This window comes from Scyliorhinus torazame, chromosome 21, assembly GCF_047496885.1.
Source record: "Scyliorhinus torazame isolate Kashiwa2021f chromosome 21, sScyTor2.1, whole genome shotgun sequence".
Lineage (NCBI taxonomy): Eukaryota > Metazoa > Chordata > Chondrichthyes > Carcharhiniformes > Scyliorhinidae > Scyliorhinus > Scyliorhinus torazame.
Window position 1 is genome coordinate 79177293 of NC_092727.1, and position 16935 is coordinate 79194227.

At 43.4% G+C, this 16935-nt stretch overlaps 1 protein-coding gene across 5 annotated transcripts in view; it reads right to left on the reverse strand.

The window, feature by feature from the left end:
* The window catches only part of tlk2 (tousled-like kinase 2), a 246252-nt gene that overhangs the window by 92366 nt on the left and 136951 nt on the right, over positions 1-16935 (reverse strand). For all 5 annotated transcript variants that reach the window (XM_072486976.1, XM_072486977.1, XM_072486975.1 and 2 more), the window contains one exon: positions 14014-14106. In XM_072486976.1, the coding sequence (XP_072343077.1) occupies positions 14014-14106 (93 nt within the window). The remainder of the gene's footprint in view (positions 1-14013; positions 14107-16935) is intronic.

The window sequence follows — 16935 nt, forward strand, 5'->3', positions numbered from 1 at the left end:
GTCCAAAGACTTGCAGGTTGGGTGGATTGGCAATGCTAAATTGTCCTTCGTGTACAAAATGTTATGAGGGGTTATTCGGTTACGGGGATAGGGTGGAACTGAGGACTTAAGTGGGTCGGAGGAGACTCGATGGGCCAAATGGCCTCCTTCTGCACTGTATGTTCTATTTGGAAGGGCAGGAGGTAGAAGTAGTGGTGGTGATGGATGTGCAGAATACTTTTGATCGGGTGTAGTGGACATAATGTTGGATGTCTGAGTCGGTTTGGGTTAGGCCAAGGTTTCGTGGATTAGGTTTGGCTGCTGTATAGGCGCCAATGGCTAGTATCCGGACGAACAGGACATGTTTGTGGGCAGGGAAGACACTGCAGATGAGGAGGGTGTTTTTGGAGAAAGGGGCGGTTGGGGGGGGGGGAGGTGGCTGATGTGGGCATTGCCGAGTTCGCTGAACTATTACTGGATAATAGTTCTGCCTACAGCTGCCACCCCTTCATAAATCCCGACTGATCCTCCCCTATCACCCCAGTACACAGTCCTCTATCCGCGACACTAACACCTTCACTAACATCGCATTCACATTTAGCAACAAAATCGGGCATTATGACCCACATTGCACCAGGTCAGTGAAATGGACACTGCGAGGATTTTGAGGGGAACTTCCTCTTGCCTCATTATACATTCCCACATGCAGGGGCCCCAGCTCTTCACTAAACTTGTAAAACCCGGCGGGGAATCCATCCGGCTCTGGGGCCTTCCCCACCTGCATCGAGCCGACGCAGTCCATCACCTTCCTCAGCCCAATCAGGGACCCCAACCTCTACACCTTCTCCTCCTCCACCCTTGGGAACTCCAGCCCATCCCAAGAACCGCCTCATGTTCCTCGCCAACCCACCCACCCTGCGTGTCCTCATTTTATACAAAACACCACTCCGAAGTTCAATATTTTCATACTCCTCTCAGTCCATCGCCTCCTCTGGCGAGTCAAAATAAAACTATTTTTCTGATGCATAATCCGCAAACGAGCAGGGTACAGAACCACAAACATCATCCCCTTCTTGTAGTGGAAAGCCTTGATCCGGTTGTACCCGACCGTCCGCCTAGCCAACTCAGCTCCCAGGTCCTGATAGATCTGCAGCTCGTTCTCCTCCCAAGTCCACGTCTTGGTCTGCCTCGCCCACCTCAAGATCTTCTCCTCGTCAAAGAAACGATGCAGCTTCACCAACATCGCCCTTGGCAGCTCCCCCACCTGCGGCATCCTCCTCAGTGCCTGGTGCACTCGATCCACCTAGAGGACGGTCAAAGACCCACTCCTCCAGCAGCTTCTCTAGCATGCTCGCCACGGACTTGGCGGCCTCTGCACCTTCAGGCATCCGCACAATCTGAAGGTTCTGCCTCCAGGAGCGTTTCTCAAGATTCTCTCTCAGCCTTTCCTGGATGCTCGTCACCATCCCTATCTCTGCCTCCAGCGAGGTCAACTGATCCTCATGCTCCGCAACTGACTCTTCCACCTTTTGGATCGCCAGGCCCAGTGTCTCCTGCCTCTGTTCCATGCGCTCGATCGCCACCCTAAGTGGCTCCATCACCTCAGCCAGGTTCTCTAAGGCCTCCTTCCTCTGCTGCTGGAATTTGCTGTTGAGGAATTCCACCAGCTGAGCCATAGACCACTGAGTGGGCAGCACTGCCCCCTACTCTCTGCCACCTTCTCCTGTGTGTCATATGAGTATCCCTTTAAGAAATGTTTTTGTCTTATCACATGGCTTCAGTGATGTCATTGTGGGGGTGGAGCTTGGTTGTGGCTCTGGGAGTTGGTTTTTACTTTCGTTTTTGAGTTGTGAGCTGGGCTGTGGCTCTGAGTTTTACTTTCGCTTTCAGTTTGAAATGGTTTTGTTCTGCACAGGTTGAAAAGAAGGTTTTTTCCTATCCGCATTTTAAAAGCTGTTTCCAGACTGCTTGATAACTTAAAATAACTAATTGCTTTCTGGAAGGAATTCAAACCTGCTGTTTTGAAAAGGAAACAGGGGTATCCATACCAGGTCTTGAGTGGTGTGTACTGAGCCACACCTTTGAAAAGAGAGTTTATGGAATCTTGTTATTAAACTGGAAAAGTTAAAGGGGAAAATTTATTCAGGGTTATACATATCTTTGTGGGGTATTTATGTTGGTAGTTGATAAAAATACTTACTGTGTGTGTTTATAAAAATATTAACTAAATTGGTAGAATTTTTGATTAAAAATGCTTAAGGCCTCTGTTGAATAACACCCGAAAGGCAGGCCCTTGTGCTTATCGTAACCAAAATCAATAAAAGTTGTAGGTCAGGTGAACTCCATGATATACTTTGGGGTTTTCTGAACCCTGGCCCATAACATGTGTGACACCACAAATACGGTCTTGTTCAAGCTGCTGTCTCTCTCTCGTTGCACTTCTCGTCCAATGAGCCATAAACTAGTCTCACAGAGGAGTTTTATATACCCTCAGTGTTCATGCATCTGCTGCCATCCAACACCACACAATTTGGGTGGTGAAGGACTGGAAAAATCCACCTCGATTTGGCGGAGCCATCAAATGTGTGAAGACTCACTCCATGGCTGTCACCGGAAGTCCCCTTCTTATAATTCTTAATATGAAACTAAATCTCTTCTCCACCTTCCAAATAATAAATTTTCCAGAAGTTCACAATTACACTTAATGGAAAATGTTCTGACAAACATTCCTTGGATAGATTTCCAATTTTGTCTCGGCAAAAGTTGCGTTTTTGACAATTAGGACCTTGGCCTGAAATAGGGAGGAGAGGCAAATCTTTCCCAGTGGAATCATTCACAGAAATGACAAATACATGATTATTTCCTGAGCTTAGTTCATGTCATACCATTCTGGGGAGCTTAGTAAATAGAGCTTAGTAAATAAAGCAAGCACAAAAGAGCCATGTGCACGAAAAGGCTAAAGCCTCAGCATATCAAAGGATCTCAGTTTAAATTTTTCTTAAAAGTATACTTCAACTTCCAGTGGTTTTACATATAGTGTTTACATCCACAGATATACGGTATGGGTATCAAGATTGAAACAGGATGAACTTATTATCCTTTGTATAAATGTTGGCCACATAATATATTTAGCCCAATCACAAGTTGATGGGTCTCACTTTGACTGCCGACATGCTCAATTTCTTTTGGCACGCAGCCAGAAGGCGCTGCATCACATTAGCTCAAATGCAGAGGGTTCACGGGCAGAGAGCAAGTTGCTCAGAACAGTTGAACCATTCACAATTCATGTGCAAATTTAATTCTCCAACTGTTACAGGCCTTGCAACTGCCCAAAGTTCAGGTTGCTATTTCCATAAGTTACAATATACACTGATGTGGTTGGCACTGGTGAAACAAAATGCTGGAAATCTCTAGACTCCTCATTCTTTGATCTTCGTCACTGGGGAAGTTGACATGCATTCCAGTATACTTTCCTTCAGAGGATAAAAGAGTCCACGAGTAATCAGCCTTTGGATTAAAGTCAGCTTCATTTCCAGGTTTAAAAGGGCAGCTCATTTCACAAACAGGACACGTCAGAGTTGGGCTGCACAACAACAGGCTTCTTTTTGTCTCCCTGCTCATGTAGCTGTTCATCAAGTTGGGAAATGGCCCATTTTTCCTTTACTGCCTGGTGAGCACACTCTCCCAGTTTTAAGGCCATCTTTTAAAAAAATATCAATACTATCAGAGTGCAGTTAATACCAGAGGCGTGGATATTGTTGCTCTATGCAACACCAAGTGCATGCTCAGCTTTCCCCACCCACACATATTCCACCCAGCACCACCTCCCAAACCAAACACGCATCCCAACCCCCAAAAGAAAATGCTGTGCTGTCAGTACATCATGGATTTCTTATTCCCCTTGCCATTAATTTTAGATTTCAGTAGATTTATTTTAGGGACACAATTGTCAGCATAAAATACGCTGGAAAGACCAGTTTTCCATCAAGCTAATTTAGAACCAGCAACAGTGCTGGCTTACATTCCAATTGACTTTTTAAAAACAAGCGTCCCTCAGAGAATTAAAAAAGTAATCGTTTACATGTATTAGAATTTTTTAATAATTTGAATTAAGCAACATAAATAACACAAAGCAAGAACTTAAGCAAATAACAGCTTAAAATGATCACAATTTGAACAGAGACCTGGGATAAGACGAGGCTGTGCTTTACTCCGTCAGTTAGAGGTTGCCTATTAAGTCCGCCAAATGTTTTTTTTAAATGCGTTAATCAGCTGCAATATTCCACTCTTCCATCTCCTCCTCACTCAACACAAGGTCGCTCAAGTAGAAAATGTAAGACAATATCAGAATTAGTGCTAATTGGGAACCTAGGAATGTAATTGGACAGAAAGACCACTGCTGTCCACCTGACCAGCTCGAGTATGAAACACTACTTCTGCAGCTATTTGCTTCAGCAAGATCTAGAAATAGGAAGCAACTTTTCAGAACGGAATTTGCTCTGTGCAGTTATTCGCCGAATGGTAATGACTCCATTTAAGCTTGCCAACCAAAGCAGCAAGATTTTGAAGGAAATAAAGACACTCCCTAACAGCACAGCCAATATCAACAGAAGCGAATGTAACCTGTGCAAAGCTGACCATCATATGGGTAAAGTGTCAGTGACTATGCCTGTGGAGGGGCTGAGATAGACTCGATTAAGAAAAGTTAACAGTTACTTTCAGCACAATGTGGTGTTACATTTCTGGGTGATACATGTTGTGGCAGGGGAGGGGGGTGCCCTCTATCCCAAATGGAGTTTGATGCAAGTACTCGTGGGCCTTGGATATAATTAATTAGACAATATTTCAAAACAACGGGCAGCACAGTGGCGCAGTGGGTTAGCCCTGTAGCCTCACGGCGCCGAGGTCCCAGGTTCGATCCTGGCTCTGGGTCACTGTCCGTGTGGTTTGCACGTTCTCCCCGTGTTTGTGTGGGTTTTGCCCCCACAACCCAAAAGATGTGCAGGGTAGGTGGACTGGCCATGCTAAATTGCCCCATAATTGGAAAAAATGAATTGGGTACTCTAAATTTTTTTTTTTAAATTTAAAAAAAAAAACATTTAACAATAATGATTCTTGAATGTCTGAAAGGAAAAAAAGATTATAGAGCGTGGAAGAACATTAACTTTCTCTCTTCCTGAAATTTGCTGCTCATTGGGAAAGGAGCCTGGGGTTTCCAGTACCTCGACTATTTGGCTACTACTAAGGTCAGTCAGTCTAATTAGAAGCGCTTACAAACATTTGACTAAGACAGGCACCCGGCTGCCCTTGCCGCCAACATACATCTTTCAGTAGTGATCCCTGGATATTAGTCAGCATTCAAACACTTTGGGTGATTTTCCCTCCCAACCTCGTGGTAAAACCCAATGAACTACTCCTGGTGAAATGGAAAACTAAACTTCCATCCACTAACAACTCACTTCTAAAGTTAAAGATAGTTAACATTGTGATGAAATCTACTTTGGGGGATTTTCTTCTGAGAGTTTATTTTCAATGTTAGCACCTGCGGGAGTGACCCTTGGTCGACCCTTGTGTCATTTAAGCCACAGAATGTACCACGATGTTCTATCTAACTCTTCATCAGGGCAGGGGGCGGAGTCCTGGTGGGGAGATATCGCAGGTTAATTGAAGGATCAGTGGACAGCAATTAGTTAATAGTGAGTGGGGAGTAGTTGGAGAGGACACTCGGCTCCATGTAGTTGAAGTGTTGCCGTTAGATCCATGCAGCTGAGGTGGTTAAGGCCCAGCCAAACACCAGGAGTCTTTGTTACCTCTGAGCTGCTAAGATGTGTTATAGTGTCATAGAGTTTTACAGTACGGAAAGAGGTCCTTCGGTCCATCGCTACTGCACCATGTTAGCGCTGTGCTGATAACAGTTGGGGCTCAGGGAAGCCCAGAATCAGTATTGAGAGGCTGGGACTATGCATATTCTGGAATGTAGCCTGGTCAACATGGGTTTGGGGACAGGAGAGAGAGAGAGAGAATGAGAAAATACATTCTTGGTAAGAGGTCAGCTTAGCTGGGAAAAAAGACCAGGAAGGTTGGACCTGGGAGCAGCTTTGAGAGAGGTGTGGGAACAATGGATTCCACCTGTGAAACGCTACTTGAGGAGATTAGACTAGTACTTTGAAAGAAAGAAGTTGAAATTCCTCAGGAGGAAGACAAGAGTTTTAAAGATTTTTTGTGACTCATTGATGTCTAGGTAGGTTGCCGTGAAAGTCTGGTGGAACCGGTCTTAGCTGTTTCTGCCATTTCATAGAATTTACAGAGCAGAAGGCCATTCGGCCCATCGAGTCTGCACCGGCCCTTGGAAAAAGCACCCTACCCAAGCCCACACCTCCACCCCATCCCCATAACACCACCTAACCTTTTGGACGCCAAGGGGCAATTTAGCGTGGCCAATCCACCTAACCTGCATTTCTTTGGACTGTGGGAGCAAACCCACGCAGACACAGGGAGAAAGTGCAAACTCCACACAGACAGCCACAGAGGCCAGAATTGAACCTGGACCTGTGAGACAGCAGTGCTAACCACTGTGCCACCCCATACATGACCACAGTTTGTTAATTCATGTTAGCTCATGTTAATTCTGTCAGAGTATAAGATAGATAGTATTGACTGCTTGCTCTGTTAACTCATGTGTAGTAAAATTTCTCGTACTTGTTTAAAACTGTGGAATCTTGTGTCTTTACGCTCTTCGATAAGTACCTGGGATTTCAAATTTAGTCTAATGTTCAGAAAAAACATAGTTGCTGGTCCCCAACTAGATCGCAACAAAATGCGCAGTTCTCATCTAGTATCGTACCAAAAATTGGTCTGGGGTCGTAACAAAATGTTCTTGTAACCTTGCTTCAAAAACAATGATTGGAACATGAAAGAACCATTATGGTATAAAACCACAGCTGTTTTCTGCTGATCTTTAATTATGTCAAAAGTATAAAGACCATGAGATTGTTGGGCAGATTAGAACTTGACAGTGTGAAATGTTGCATCTTTCTGGCCCACCACAAGATGAACCAGATTAATTTATCCGAAGGGATAAACTCGCTGCCGGAGGTGGTGGTGGTGGAAGCAGGGACGATAGTGACATTTAAGGGGCAGCTTGACAAATACATGAATAGGATGGGAATAGAGAGATACGGGCTTGGAGGGCCGAAGGGCCTGTTCCTGTGCTGTACTTTTCTTTGTTCTTTGGGTGCGTGGTTGCCAAAAAGAAAACCCACACCAAACCCTTGCGATTGAATTCAATTTTCTTTTTTAAACAAAGGGTTTTGACTGTTTCTGCCCAGCTGTATCTATTGGTTGTTGTGGACTGTTCAACCAATAACAAAATCTGACCAGGTAGATTAACCTGTACATATATTTGTTTACTATTCCACATTTTTTCCCACATTTAAAAAAAATTCTTTCATGGGATGTGGGCAACCTCATTGCTACGGATCTGGAGTCACATATAGGCCAGACCAGATAAGGAAGACAGATTTACTTCCCTAAAGGACATTAGTGAACCAGATGGGTTTTTCCCCACAATCGACAAGTCACCTTTAGATTTTTAATTCCAGATTTTTATTGAATTCAAATTGCACCATCTGCCAAAGCGGGATTCCAACCCAGGTCCAAGAGCATGACTCTGGGTTTCTGGATTATTAGTCCAGTGACAATACCATTACGCCACTGCCTTCCAATAGGGATGGGATAATAAGGGATTACCCCACATATTCTTCATTGTAAATTATACACATTTACATTTACACATAACTCTGGATTTACTAGCAGGTACAAGGATTCAGATTTTACCTATTAGGGACTCTGCCAGCTTATGGAAAATGTCACCCAAATTGAACATGGAAAAGTATTGAAAATAAACCCCAAACTGCAATTTATGTAATTTCGACAAACAGCGTCCTTCAGTTTCAGCTCTATTAGATAGAATTCTACCATAGGAACGATAAAAATAGCTTAGTTTTAATGGTACTCAAACTAGTGGATATGCCTGACTCGGGTGCCATCTGGTGGAAGTGATGACGATAACAATTTGTTTGCAAAATTCAGTCTACATTAAACACCTACATCCCCGTACCGGCTGAGGTTATTCATGAAGGCCTCACCTTCTCAACCCTCAGGTTAATTCACTATCAGACAGCTCTTGCTCTTAAAGGGGGAAGCAGCCTATGGTCCTCTGGGACCGTGATGACATGTACAACCCAAAACGGACCTTCAGGGATGACAAGATCATTATGAAGTCCCACCACTTTCAGTTTTAAATTCACTAATTTGTGTACTCCTCCTCTTCCTCTCTCCTACCCCCATTATGACGACAAAAAATAATGGGAAGTTAAGCTTTCAGTATTATTTTTCCTTTAAATTAGGTGCTTTTTAAATACTTCACTAGACAAACCCGAAAAAAAGTATCCAAGTTATTCAAAGCAGTCACGTTTCGATAATGTGGTTCCTACCCTGGTGCTTATTATAAAAATGAAATTACCTGTACCAGCCTCTCTTTCTACTGCACGGACAGAACAGAACAAAAGTCACATTTTCCATCTTGTCTGCATCAAGCAACACGCCCCACAGTGGAAGGTTTTTACTGGACAGTATGAACTGAGACACAGTGTCAATGCTCAGGCAGGCACGAACTGGGGCACTGCAGTTGAACCTCACCATTACTCCTGGCTCAGGGAGCCGATGGCAGCAAACATCCGAGGAGGATACTCGGGCGTGTTTTACAATATGCTCAAATCTCATCTGTTCATTTCTAGTCGATGAGGGAAATGGATGGAATTCAAAAGCCAAACAACCTATTTATTCCTGAAGGGTAATAAATCACAGTCACATACCAACAAGTTAAAAACAAAAAGTTAAATGGTGCTGTGAATTGAATCAGAACACTGTTCAGCAATGTGCTGGTTGGGTACCAGGGCTCAAACTTTCTCCATGGCAAAACATGCTGGACAGAACTCCAACTGGGAACTGCTTTTGGAGGTCACTTTCAGAGAAATACTGCCAGATCCCTCTGGGATTGGCTGATCACCCAAATAAAGTTGAAAGGACAGAGGGGATTGGAATGCAGAGAAGATGAAGGGGTCACATTCTCACCAGGAAAGCACAAAAAAGGACTTCACCAGTGTGCAGTTTCAATGATTTGACTATCAGTTTTTATAAAAACTAATTTAGTTCAGACTGTGGCAAGACAAAAAAAATTGTCATTTTAAATTTCAAGTTGGACCCAACCTCATACAATGACATTCAGAACAACAATGATTCATATTAAGACGGCAGCTGCTCTTCAGAGAGGCTGGTAATCACCCTGGTGCATTTTAACTTGAGTTATAACCAAATTAATTTATGACAAAATACAGGGCAAGATTCTCTGGCCTCCACGAGGCATGTTTCCCAGAGGCGATGAGGTGGCCCACTGTTGGCCGGCGGCGGGGTCTTCTGGTCCCGCCACTGTCAATGGGATTTCCCATTAAATCCACCCCACGCCACTGGGGGTGAAGTGAAGCCTTATCCAAAGTCCAAGTTAAGGCTCATGTTTCTACCCCCTCTTCAGTTCTGTAGAAGGGTCATATGCACTAGAAGTGTTAACTCTGTTTCTCTCTCCACAGATGCTGCCAGACCTGCTGGATTTATCCAACGTTTGCTGTTTTTAATTCCAAGTTAGCACCTGTAGTTGCACAACAGGGCCACATGGAGGCCTCTCCTCACTAGCATGGCTCAGCAGCAATGTTTGTACAGAATTTAAACAAAAAGATTCAGTGAAACCTCCCTCCCCATAAAACCATCAGGGTTTTTGCTTGTAAACACGTACTCTCGCTCCACATGACATCAATAACGCAGATGGAGCAAACCACTGATAGTATACGTACTGAATGGATGGGGGTTGTAAATATAATGGCCAATCAACCAGATCCATGTTCACAATTTTTAATAAAGTACACTTGTGAAGCACTGCATCCATTTGAATAGTAAGGCAATCCACAATGTCAGAAGATAAGTTATACACTTTTGCAATCTGATTCTCTATTTGTGGCAGTGAATGAGAACGCCTCCCGTTTGTCATGTGAATTTGTAACATCTGCAAATGGATTTTGAAAGTTAGAGGCTTAAATTCGTCTTCCAGACTTCTCACATTTACACTAGAACAAAGAAACTTGAAACAACACTGATCCAACTGCCCAAATCTTGAGAAAAGGTTGGGCCTACACTCATTAGATTTTAGACAAATGAGAGGTGATCTTATTGAAGCACAAGATTCGGAGGGGACTTGACAGGGTAGATGTTGAGAGGGTGTTTCTCCACGTTGGGGAATCTAGAACTAGAGGGCAGGTTTAAAAGTTAAGACTGAGATGAAGATGAATTTCTTCTCTCAGATGAACGGTACCCCGGAAAGCAGAGGAGGCGAGGTCATTAAACGTATGACCTGCTGATATAAAAGATTTTGGGTGCCCAGTCGCATTCAAGTGAGAACACATTTAACAGGCTACAATTTCTCAGGCGCTCTCCCTCTGGCCACTAAAACGCTCAGCAATTCAAACTTACCCAAACATTACTTTAGAAATCAAAGTGATGCACCGAGTCTATGCTAAACTTGGGGGTGGGACAGAATTCAACCCAATTGAGACATAGTTGATAATGCACGGGAAACAAACAGGGTTTCCTCTTTTCCCCAATTTCCTTCCCACATCTGGTGGTGCACCAAGGCAGACTTTTGGCGGTTTCCATAGTTAGTTATTCGAGCAACAGGTCGCTAGGGGCTTATATCTTGAGGTGCGACACTCTCCATGAAGTGTGCCTGACCAGGATACTCCCCCGCTCTTACCGTCAGCCACTGGCATCTGTGGAAGGATTTTGCAGGTTGACACACTCAATCTGTTTGACCGTGTTCCGAACGTATCTTTCTTAGTTATCACGTCCTGGAGTGGGACTCGAGCCCAGGCCGTGTGGCTCAGAGGCAGAGACACTAACCACTGAGCCACAAGAGCCCAAAAAAAGGTTAACGTCTCCTTTTGAGGGTCTATTACTTTTTCACAGTTAGGTTGGCTTCTGCAGCACAGCCTCTGGAGATTTGTAATATCACCGTGAATGGTATGGGTCAGAGTTGAATTTAACTGTACAATGATTACAAGCTCAATTTGAAATGTCAGACTCAGAATATCTGGGATGTTGAAAGCTGCTGTACCGGTCTGATTGGCGGAAGAGCTGTCAGGTCAAATAGACCAAATTGGGATCACCTGTTGATCTTTTAAGAACATACAAAAAAGGAGGGCGGCTTTCAGCCCCTCCAGCCTACCCTGCCATTCAGTAAGATCATGGCTGATCTGATCGTGGCCCTAGCTCGACTTTCTTGCCTGCCTTCCTTCCGTAAGCACTCTTGATCAAAACTCCAGCTTGAATATAATTGATGGCTCAGCCTCCAGTGCTCTCTGAAGTGAAATTTGAAAGATTAACGGCCATGTGAAAGAAATTCCTCCTCATCTCAGAATGAAATGGAAGACCCTTATTTTTTAAACGGTGCTCCATAGTCTGAGAAACCCCCACAAGGGGAGACATTCTCTGTATTTATCCTGACAAGCACCTTCAGAATATGGTGTGTTTCAATAGGACCGCCTCTCATTTTTTAAAACTCCAATGAGTATGAACTCAACCTTCTCAATCTTTTATCATAAGACAATTCCTTCAAGCCAGGAATCAGCCTAGTGAACCTTCTCTGAACTGCTTTCAATGCAGTATATTCCTCCTCAAGACAGACCAAATCTGCATACAGTACTCTAGATGCAATCATAGCAAGACCTTTCTACTTTTCTTAGATTTCATAGAATTTACAATTCAGAAGGAGGCCATCTGGCCCATCAGGTCTGCACCGGCCCCTGGGAATAGTACCCTACTTAAGCCCACACCTCCACCCTATCCCTGTAATCCAGTAACCCCACCTAACCTTTTTGGACATTAAGGGTAATTTAGCATGGCCAATCCACCTAACCTGCACATCTTTGAACTGTGGAAGGAAACCGGAGCACCCGGAGGAAACCCATGCAGACACGGGGAGAACGTGCAGACTCCGCACAGACAGCAACCCAAGCCAGGAATTGAACCTGGGATCCTGGAGCTGTGAAGCAACAGTGCTAACCACTGTGATAACCTGCCACTCCTCCAGCTCCCAGCAAGATTTTCCTACTTTTCTCCTCCAGCTCTCATACAATAAAAGGTCAACATTCCATTTGCTTTCCTAATTATTTTCTATACCTGCATACTATATACTTTGTGATTCTTGTACCAGGCCACATTTCTACACATTATGTTGCCAGAGTTTTGCCCACTCACTTAACCGGTTTATATCCCTTTGCAGACTCTCTGTATCCTCCTCACAATTTCTTTCCTACCTATCTTGGTTTCATCAGCAAAGTTAGCCACAATGCAGCCGGTCCCTTCATCCAAGTCATTAATATAGATTGTAAATAGTATGAGGCCTCAGCACTATCATTCTTGTGCCATTTCATGAGTTAGTTTTTCAACATGAAAATTACCCATTCATCCTGACTCTCACTTTTTGTTAGTCAGCTAATGCTCTATCCTTGCTAACAGATCAATCCACACCATGAGCTCGGGTGGGGTGTTTATGTCTTTATATTCTTTTGTATGAAAGGTTAGAATAAAATTCATTTCCAAAAAAAAATTGTATTATGATTTTCTAAATGTCCTTCAGCTACTTCAATTAATAATACATTCCATCATTTTTCCAATGACAGATGTTAGGCTAAATGGCCTATAGTTTCCTGTTTCTGGACTCTGCTCTTGAATTGAGGCGTTATATGTGCATTTTTCCAGTCTGCTAGGACCTTCACAGAATCTGGTGAATTTTGGAAGGTTTCAGCCAATGCTATCAAGATTACAGCTATCTGTGCTGCCACTTTTTTCAAGGCCCAAGGGTTCAGTCCATCAGACACAGCAAAACTGATCAACCTGCTGTCTTATTAGTTTTCATAGTGATAGCAATTGCATGAAGTTCCTCCCTCCCTCTCCCCCTTTGATTTTCTATTATTATTGGGCTGCCTGTTCATGTCTTCCAGCCGGACACAAAATACTTGCTCAAAGTATCTGCCATTTCCTTGATTCCACATGATGAATTCCCAGTCTCACCTCTTTAAGGGGCTTTGGGTCACTTTAATTACTTTCTTTTTGTATGCTTGAGAAGTGCTTACTTTTTTAATATTCTTTTCTAGTTTACTCACATAGTCTAATTTCACCCTCTTTATTTATTTTTTTAAAATCACTCATTGCTAGTTTCTAAATATTTCCCAATCTTCCGGTCTGCCACAAATCTTGTTGTTTCTTTTAATTTTATACCATCCTTTATTTTCTTAGTTAACCATGGCTGATTCATCCTTCTTGTAGAAGGATTTTATTTTGTCTATGGAATAATTCCCTGTTGAGAGTTATGAAGTATCTCCTAACATGTCTGTCACTACATATTTACCGTCTTACCTTTTAACTTATTATCCCCGTCTATTTTAGCCAACTTGGTCTTCATGCTTTTATAGTTATCTTTATTGAAGTTTAAGATACTAGTTTCACTCTCAAACAAGAGCAAAGAAAAGTACAGCACAGGAACAGGCCCTTCGGCCCTCCAAGCCTGCGCCGACCATGCTGCCTGTCTAAACTAAAATCTTCTACACTTCCTGGGTCCGTATCCCTCTATTCCCATCCTATTTATGTATTTGTCAAGATGCCCCTTAAACGTCACTATCATCCCTGCTTCCACCACCTCCTCCGGCAGCGAGTTCCAGGCACCCACTACCCTCTGTGTAAAAAATCTTGCCTCGTACATCTCCTCTTAAACCTTGCCCCTCGCACTTTAAGCTTCTTCACACCCTCAAACTGAATGTGAAATTCTATAGAGCAAGTTGCTATTCCAGGGGGGTGAAGTGACCTTAAGATGTAGCTTTGCACTTTGCTAAATTCGAAAAACAGGGTTAGTTAAAAAGAGAGTTTTACCCGCAGTAAATCGTCGATTCTTCCCTCCTTTTTTTCCAGGTCTGAATTTTTGCTGTTTTCAAGGGCAGTTAGCTTTTCCAGCGTGAAGTCTGTCTGTAAACATATGAAACAATTTCTGTTAGTATGTTTTTATGCACTTTCAGGGAAATACGTAGTAATGAACAGGTAGTAAATTATTTACTTTCACTCCATTTAAGTATTTATTTCATTTGCTGGGCGTAATCAATGGTTGTGAATAGGTTGCCGGCATCTGGATCTGCTGGCCGGTCTGTCCCCATCTCTATCGATATTACACACACACCTAAAGCAATCCATGGTATTTTATGTTCTTCAGGCCAAGGACACCGTCTGCTATCTCAGAAGGAAGAATGGCACAAAAGGGTTGGTCAAATGACCTGTTACAAAGCACAATTGCTGAGCACACGTCCCAGGGAGCGGGACCCAAGAGGGGTCACAAACTGAAGTCTCAGACAAGGGACAATAACAGGGGGCAGAAAAAGTTCCTCTTCAATTAAAAGAAAGGAAAGAGAAATAGGCTCCAAATTAAATAGAATTGCTTTAGGTGAAGGGGGCATGAGAGATAATAATAATCTTTATTAGTGTTACAAGTAGGCTTACATTAACACTGTAATGATGTTACTGTCGTCACACTCCGGAGGAAACCCATGCAGACACGGGGAGAACATGCAGACTCCGCAGACAGTGACCCAAGCGGGAATCGAACCTGGGACACTGGCACTGTGAAGCCCTGAAGATCTGAGAAGGTGCCGAAGATTGGTGACTCAGTTCAATTGGGGCAGTGGTGCTCTGCTCGACCAGCCAAGGATCTAAAATTGTGCTTGTGAAGTGACACTTGTGTACGTGGAAATCCAGGGGAAAGAAATCTCAGAAGGCAATGATTGAAAACCTGCAGTGTGGGCCATTGTTGAAGCCATTAGAGTGGAGGCGATCTTTGTAGAGAATTCCAAGAGGAATAACAGGAAGACAGAGTACTGGGCAAATGGTAAGATTCTTGGTAGTGTGGATGAGCAGAGATCTTGGTGTCCATGTACATAGATCCCTGAAAGTTGCCACCCAGGTTGAGAGGGTTGTTAAGAAGGCATACGGTGTGTTAGCTTTTATTGGTAGAGGGATTGAGTTGAGGGATTGAGTTTCGGAGCCATGAGGTCATGTTGCAGCTGTACAAAACTCTGCGGCCGCATTTGGAGTATTGCGTGCAGTTCTGGTCGCCGCATTATAGGAAGGATGTGGAAGCATTGGAAAGGGTGCAGAGGAGATTTACCAGGATGTTGCCTGGTCTGGAGGGAAGATCTTATGAGGGAAGGCTGAGGGACTTGAGGTTATTTTCTTTAGAAAGAAGAAGGTTAAGAGGTGACTTAATTGAGGCATACAAGATGATCAGAGGATTAGATAGGGTGGATAGTGAGAGCCTTTTTCCTCGGATGGTGATGTCGAGCACGAGGGGACATAGCTTTAAATTGAGGGGTGATAGATATAGGACAGATGTCAGAGGTAGGTTCTTTACTCAGAGAGTAGTAAGGGCGTGGAATTCCCTGCGTGTAACAGTAGTGGACTTGCCAACATTAAGGGCATTTAAATGGTCATTGGATAAACATCTGGATGATAAAGGAATAGTGTAGATGGACTTTAGAGTGGTTTCAAAGGTCAACGGAACATCGAGGGCCGAAGGGCCTGTACTGCGCTGTAATGTTCTATGTTCTATCTTCAAAAGGTGGAGTTTGGAAACCCTTGTGAGAAAGATGTAGTTTGCGACATTGGTTGGCTCACATTGTATCAAAAGTCTGGCTGGGTTGTGGCGATATCCACTGAATTGGGTTTGGCCACATCTGATTAACATAGTTGCTTCACAGCTTCAGGGTCCCAGGTTCGATTCCCGGCTTGGGTCACTGTCTGTGCGGAGTCTGCATGTTCTCCCAGTGTCTGCGTGGGTTTCATCCGGGTGCTCCATTTTCCTCCCACGGTCCAAAGATGTGGTGGATTGGCCATGCTGAATTGCCCTTAATGTCCCAAAAAAAGGTTAGTTGGGGTTACTAGGTTACGGAGATAGGGTGAAGGCGTGGGCTTAAGTAGGGTGCTCTTTCCAAGGGCCAGTGCAGACTCGATGGGCCGAATTTCCTCCTTCTGCACTGTAAATTTTATGATCTATGATCTGTCATTTATTCTGTGGGACGGTGTGTCTGACCTCAGCTGCCCTGTTAATGCACCTATTCCTTTAGACATGCAAGTCGTGTTTCTGAACTTGGACAGTAAAGTTTATTTTAGTTTGTCCAAACCCAGGGCATCTTGTGGCTTTATTCACTTAGTAAGCGTCCTGAATCTCACCGGTGCTACATTATACAAGACTTGAGAAGAGAGAGAGACTTATAAACAATATATGTGACTGGGACACATAAGGGCTAACTCAATGACTTTGCATAGTGATGATACAGGAACAACTACATGAGGTAACCCCCACCTCCACAAAACTAAACAAAGAATAAAAATAGTTTTAGCTTCTGAACCACAGATAAATGTTGATCTAACCATTTATTCAACTACTCTGCATTACACCCCACAAATACAAAGCTAGCAATATTCCAATAAGGTTAACAAATTAGGAGGGACAGCTTTTCAGAGTGGTCTATAATGTAGAGTTATGCTAATTCCTTACAAAATGGAACTGCATTAGTATCTCATAGTAAAATAAAGTGAGGTATGCAAAGTATAGAAGTGATAACAACGCTGCAGGTATCAGGGTGTGTTCTACATTGTTGTGGATCAAGAAAGGATTGAAACATTCGCCTGATACATACTGTAATAGGATTGCTATTTAGCAAAATCAAATAGGCTGAAAAGAACTTCATCGTCCAAATTTACAGCGTGACAATATCCTGGAGTTTTAATCAATACACATTATATTTG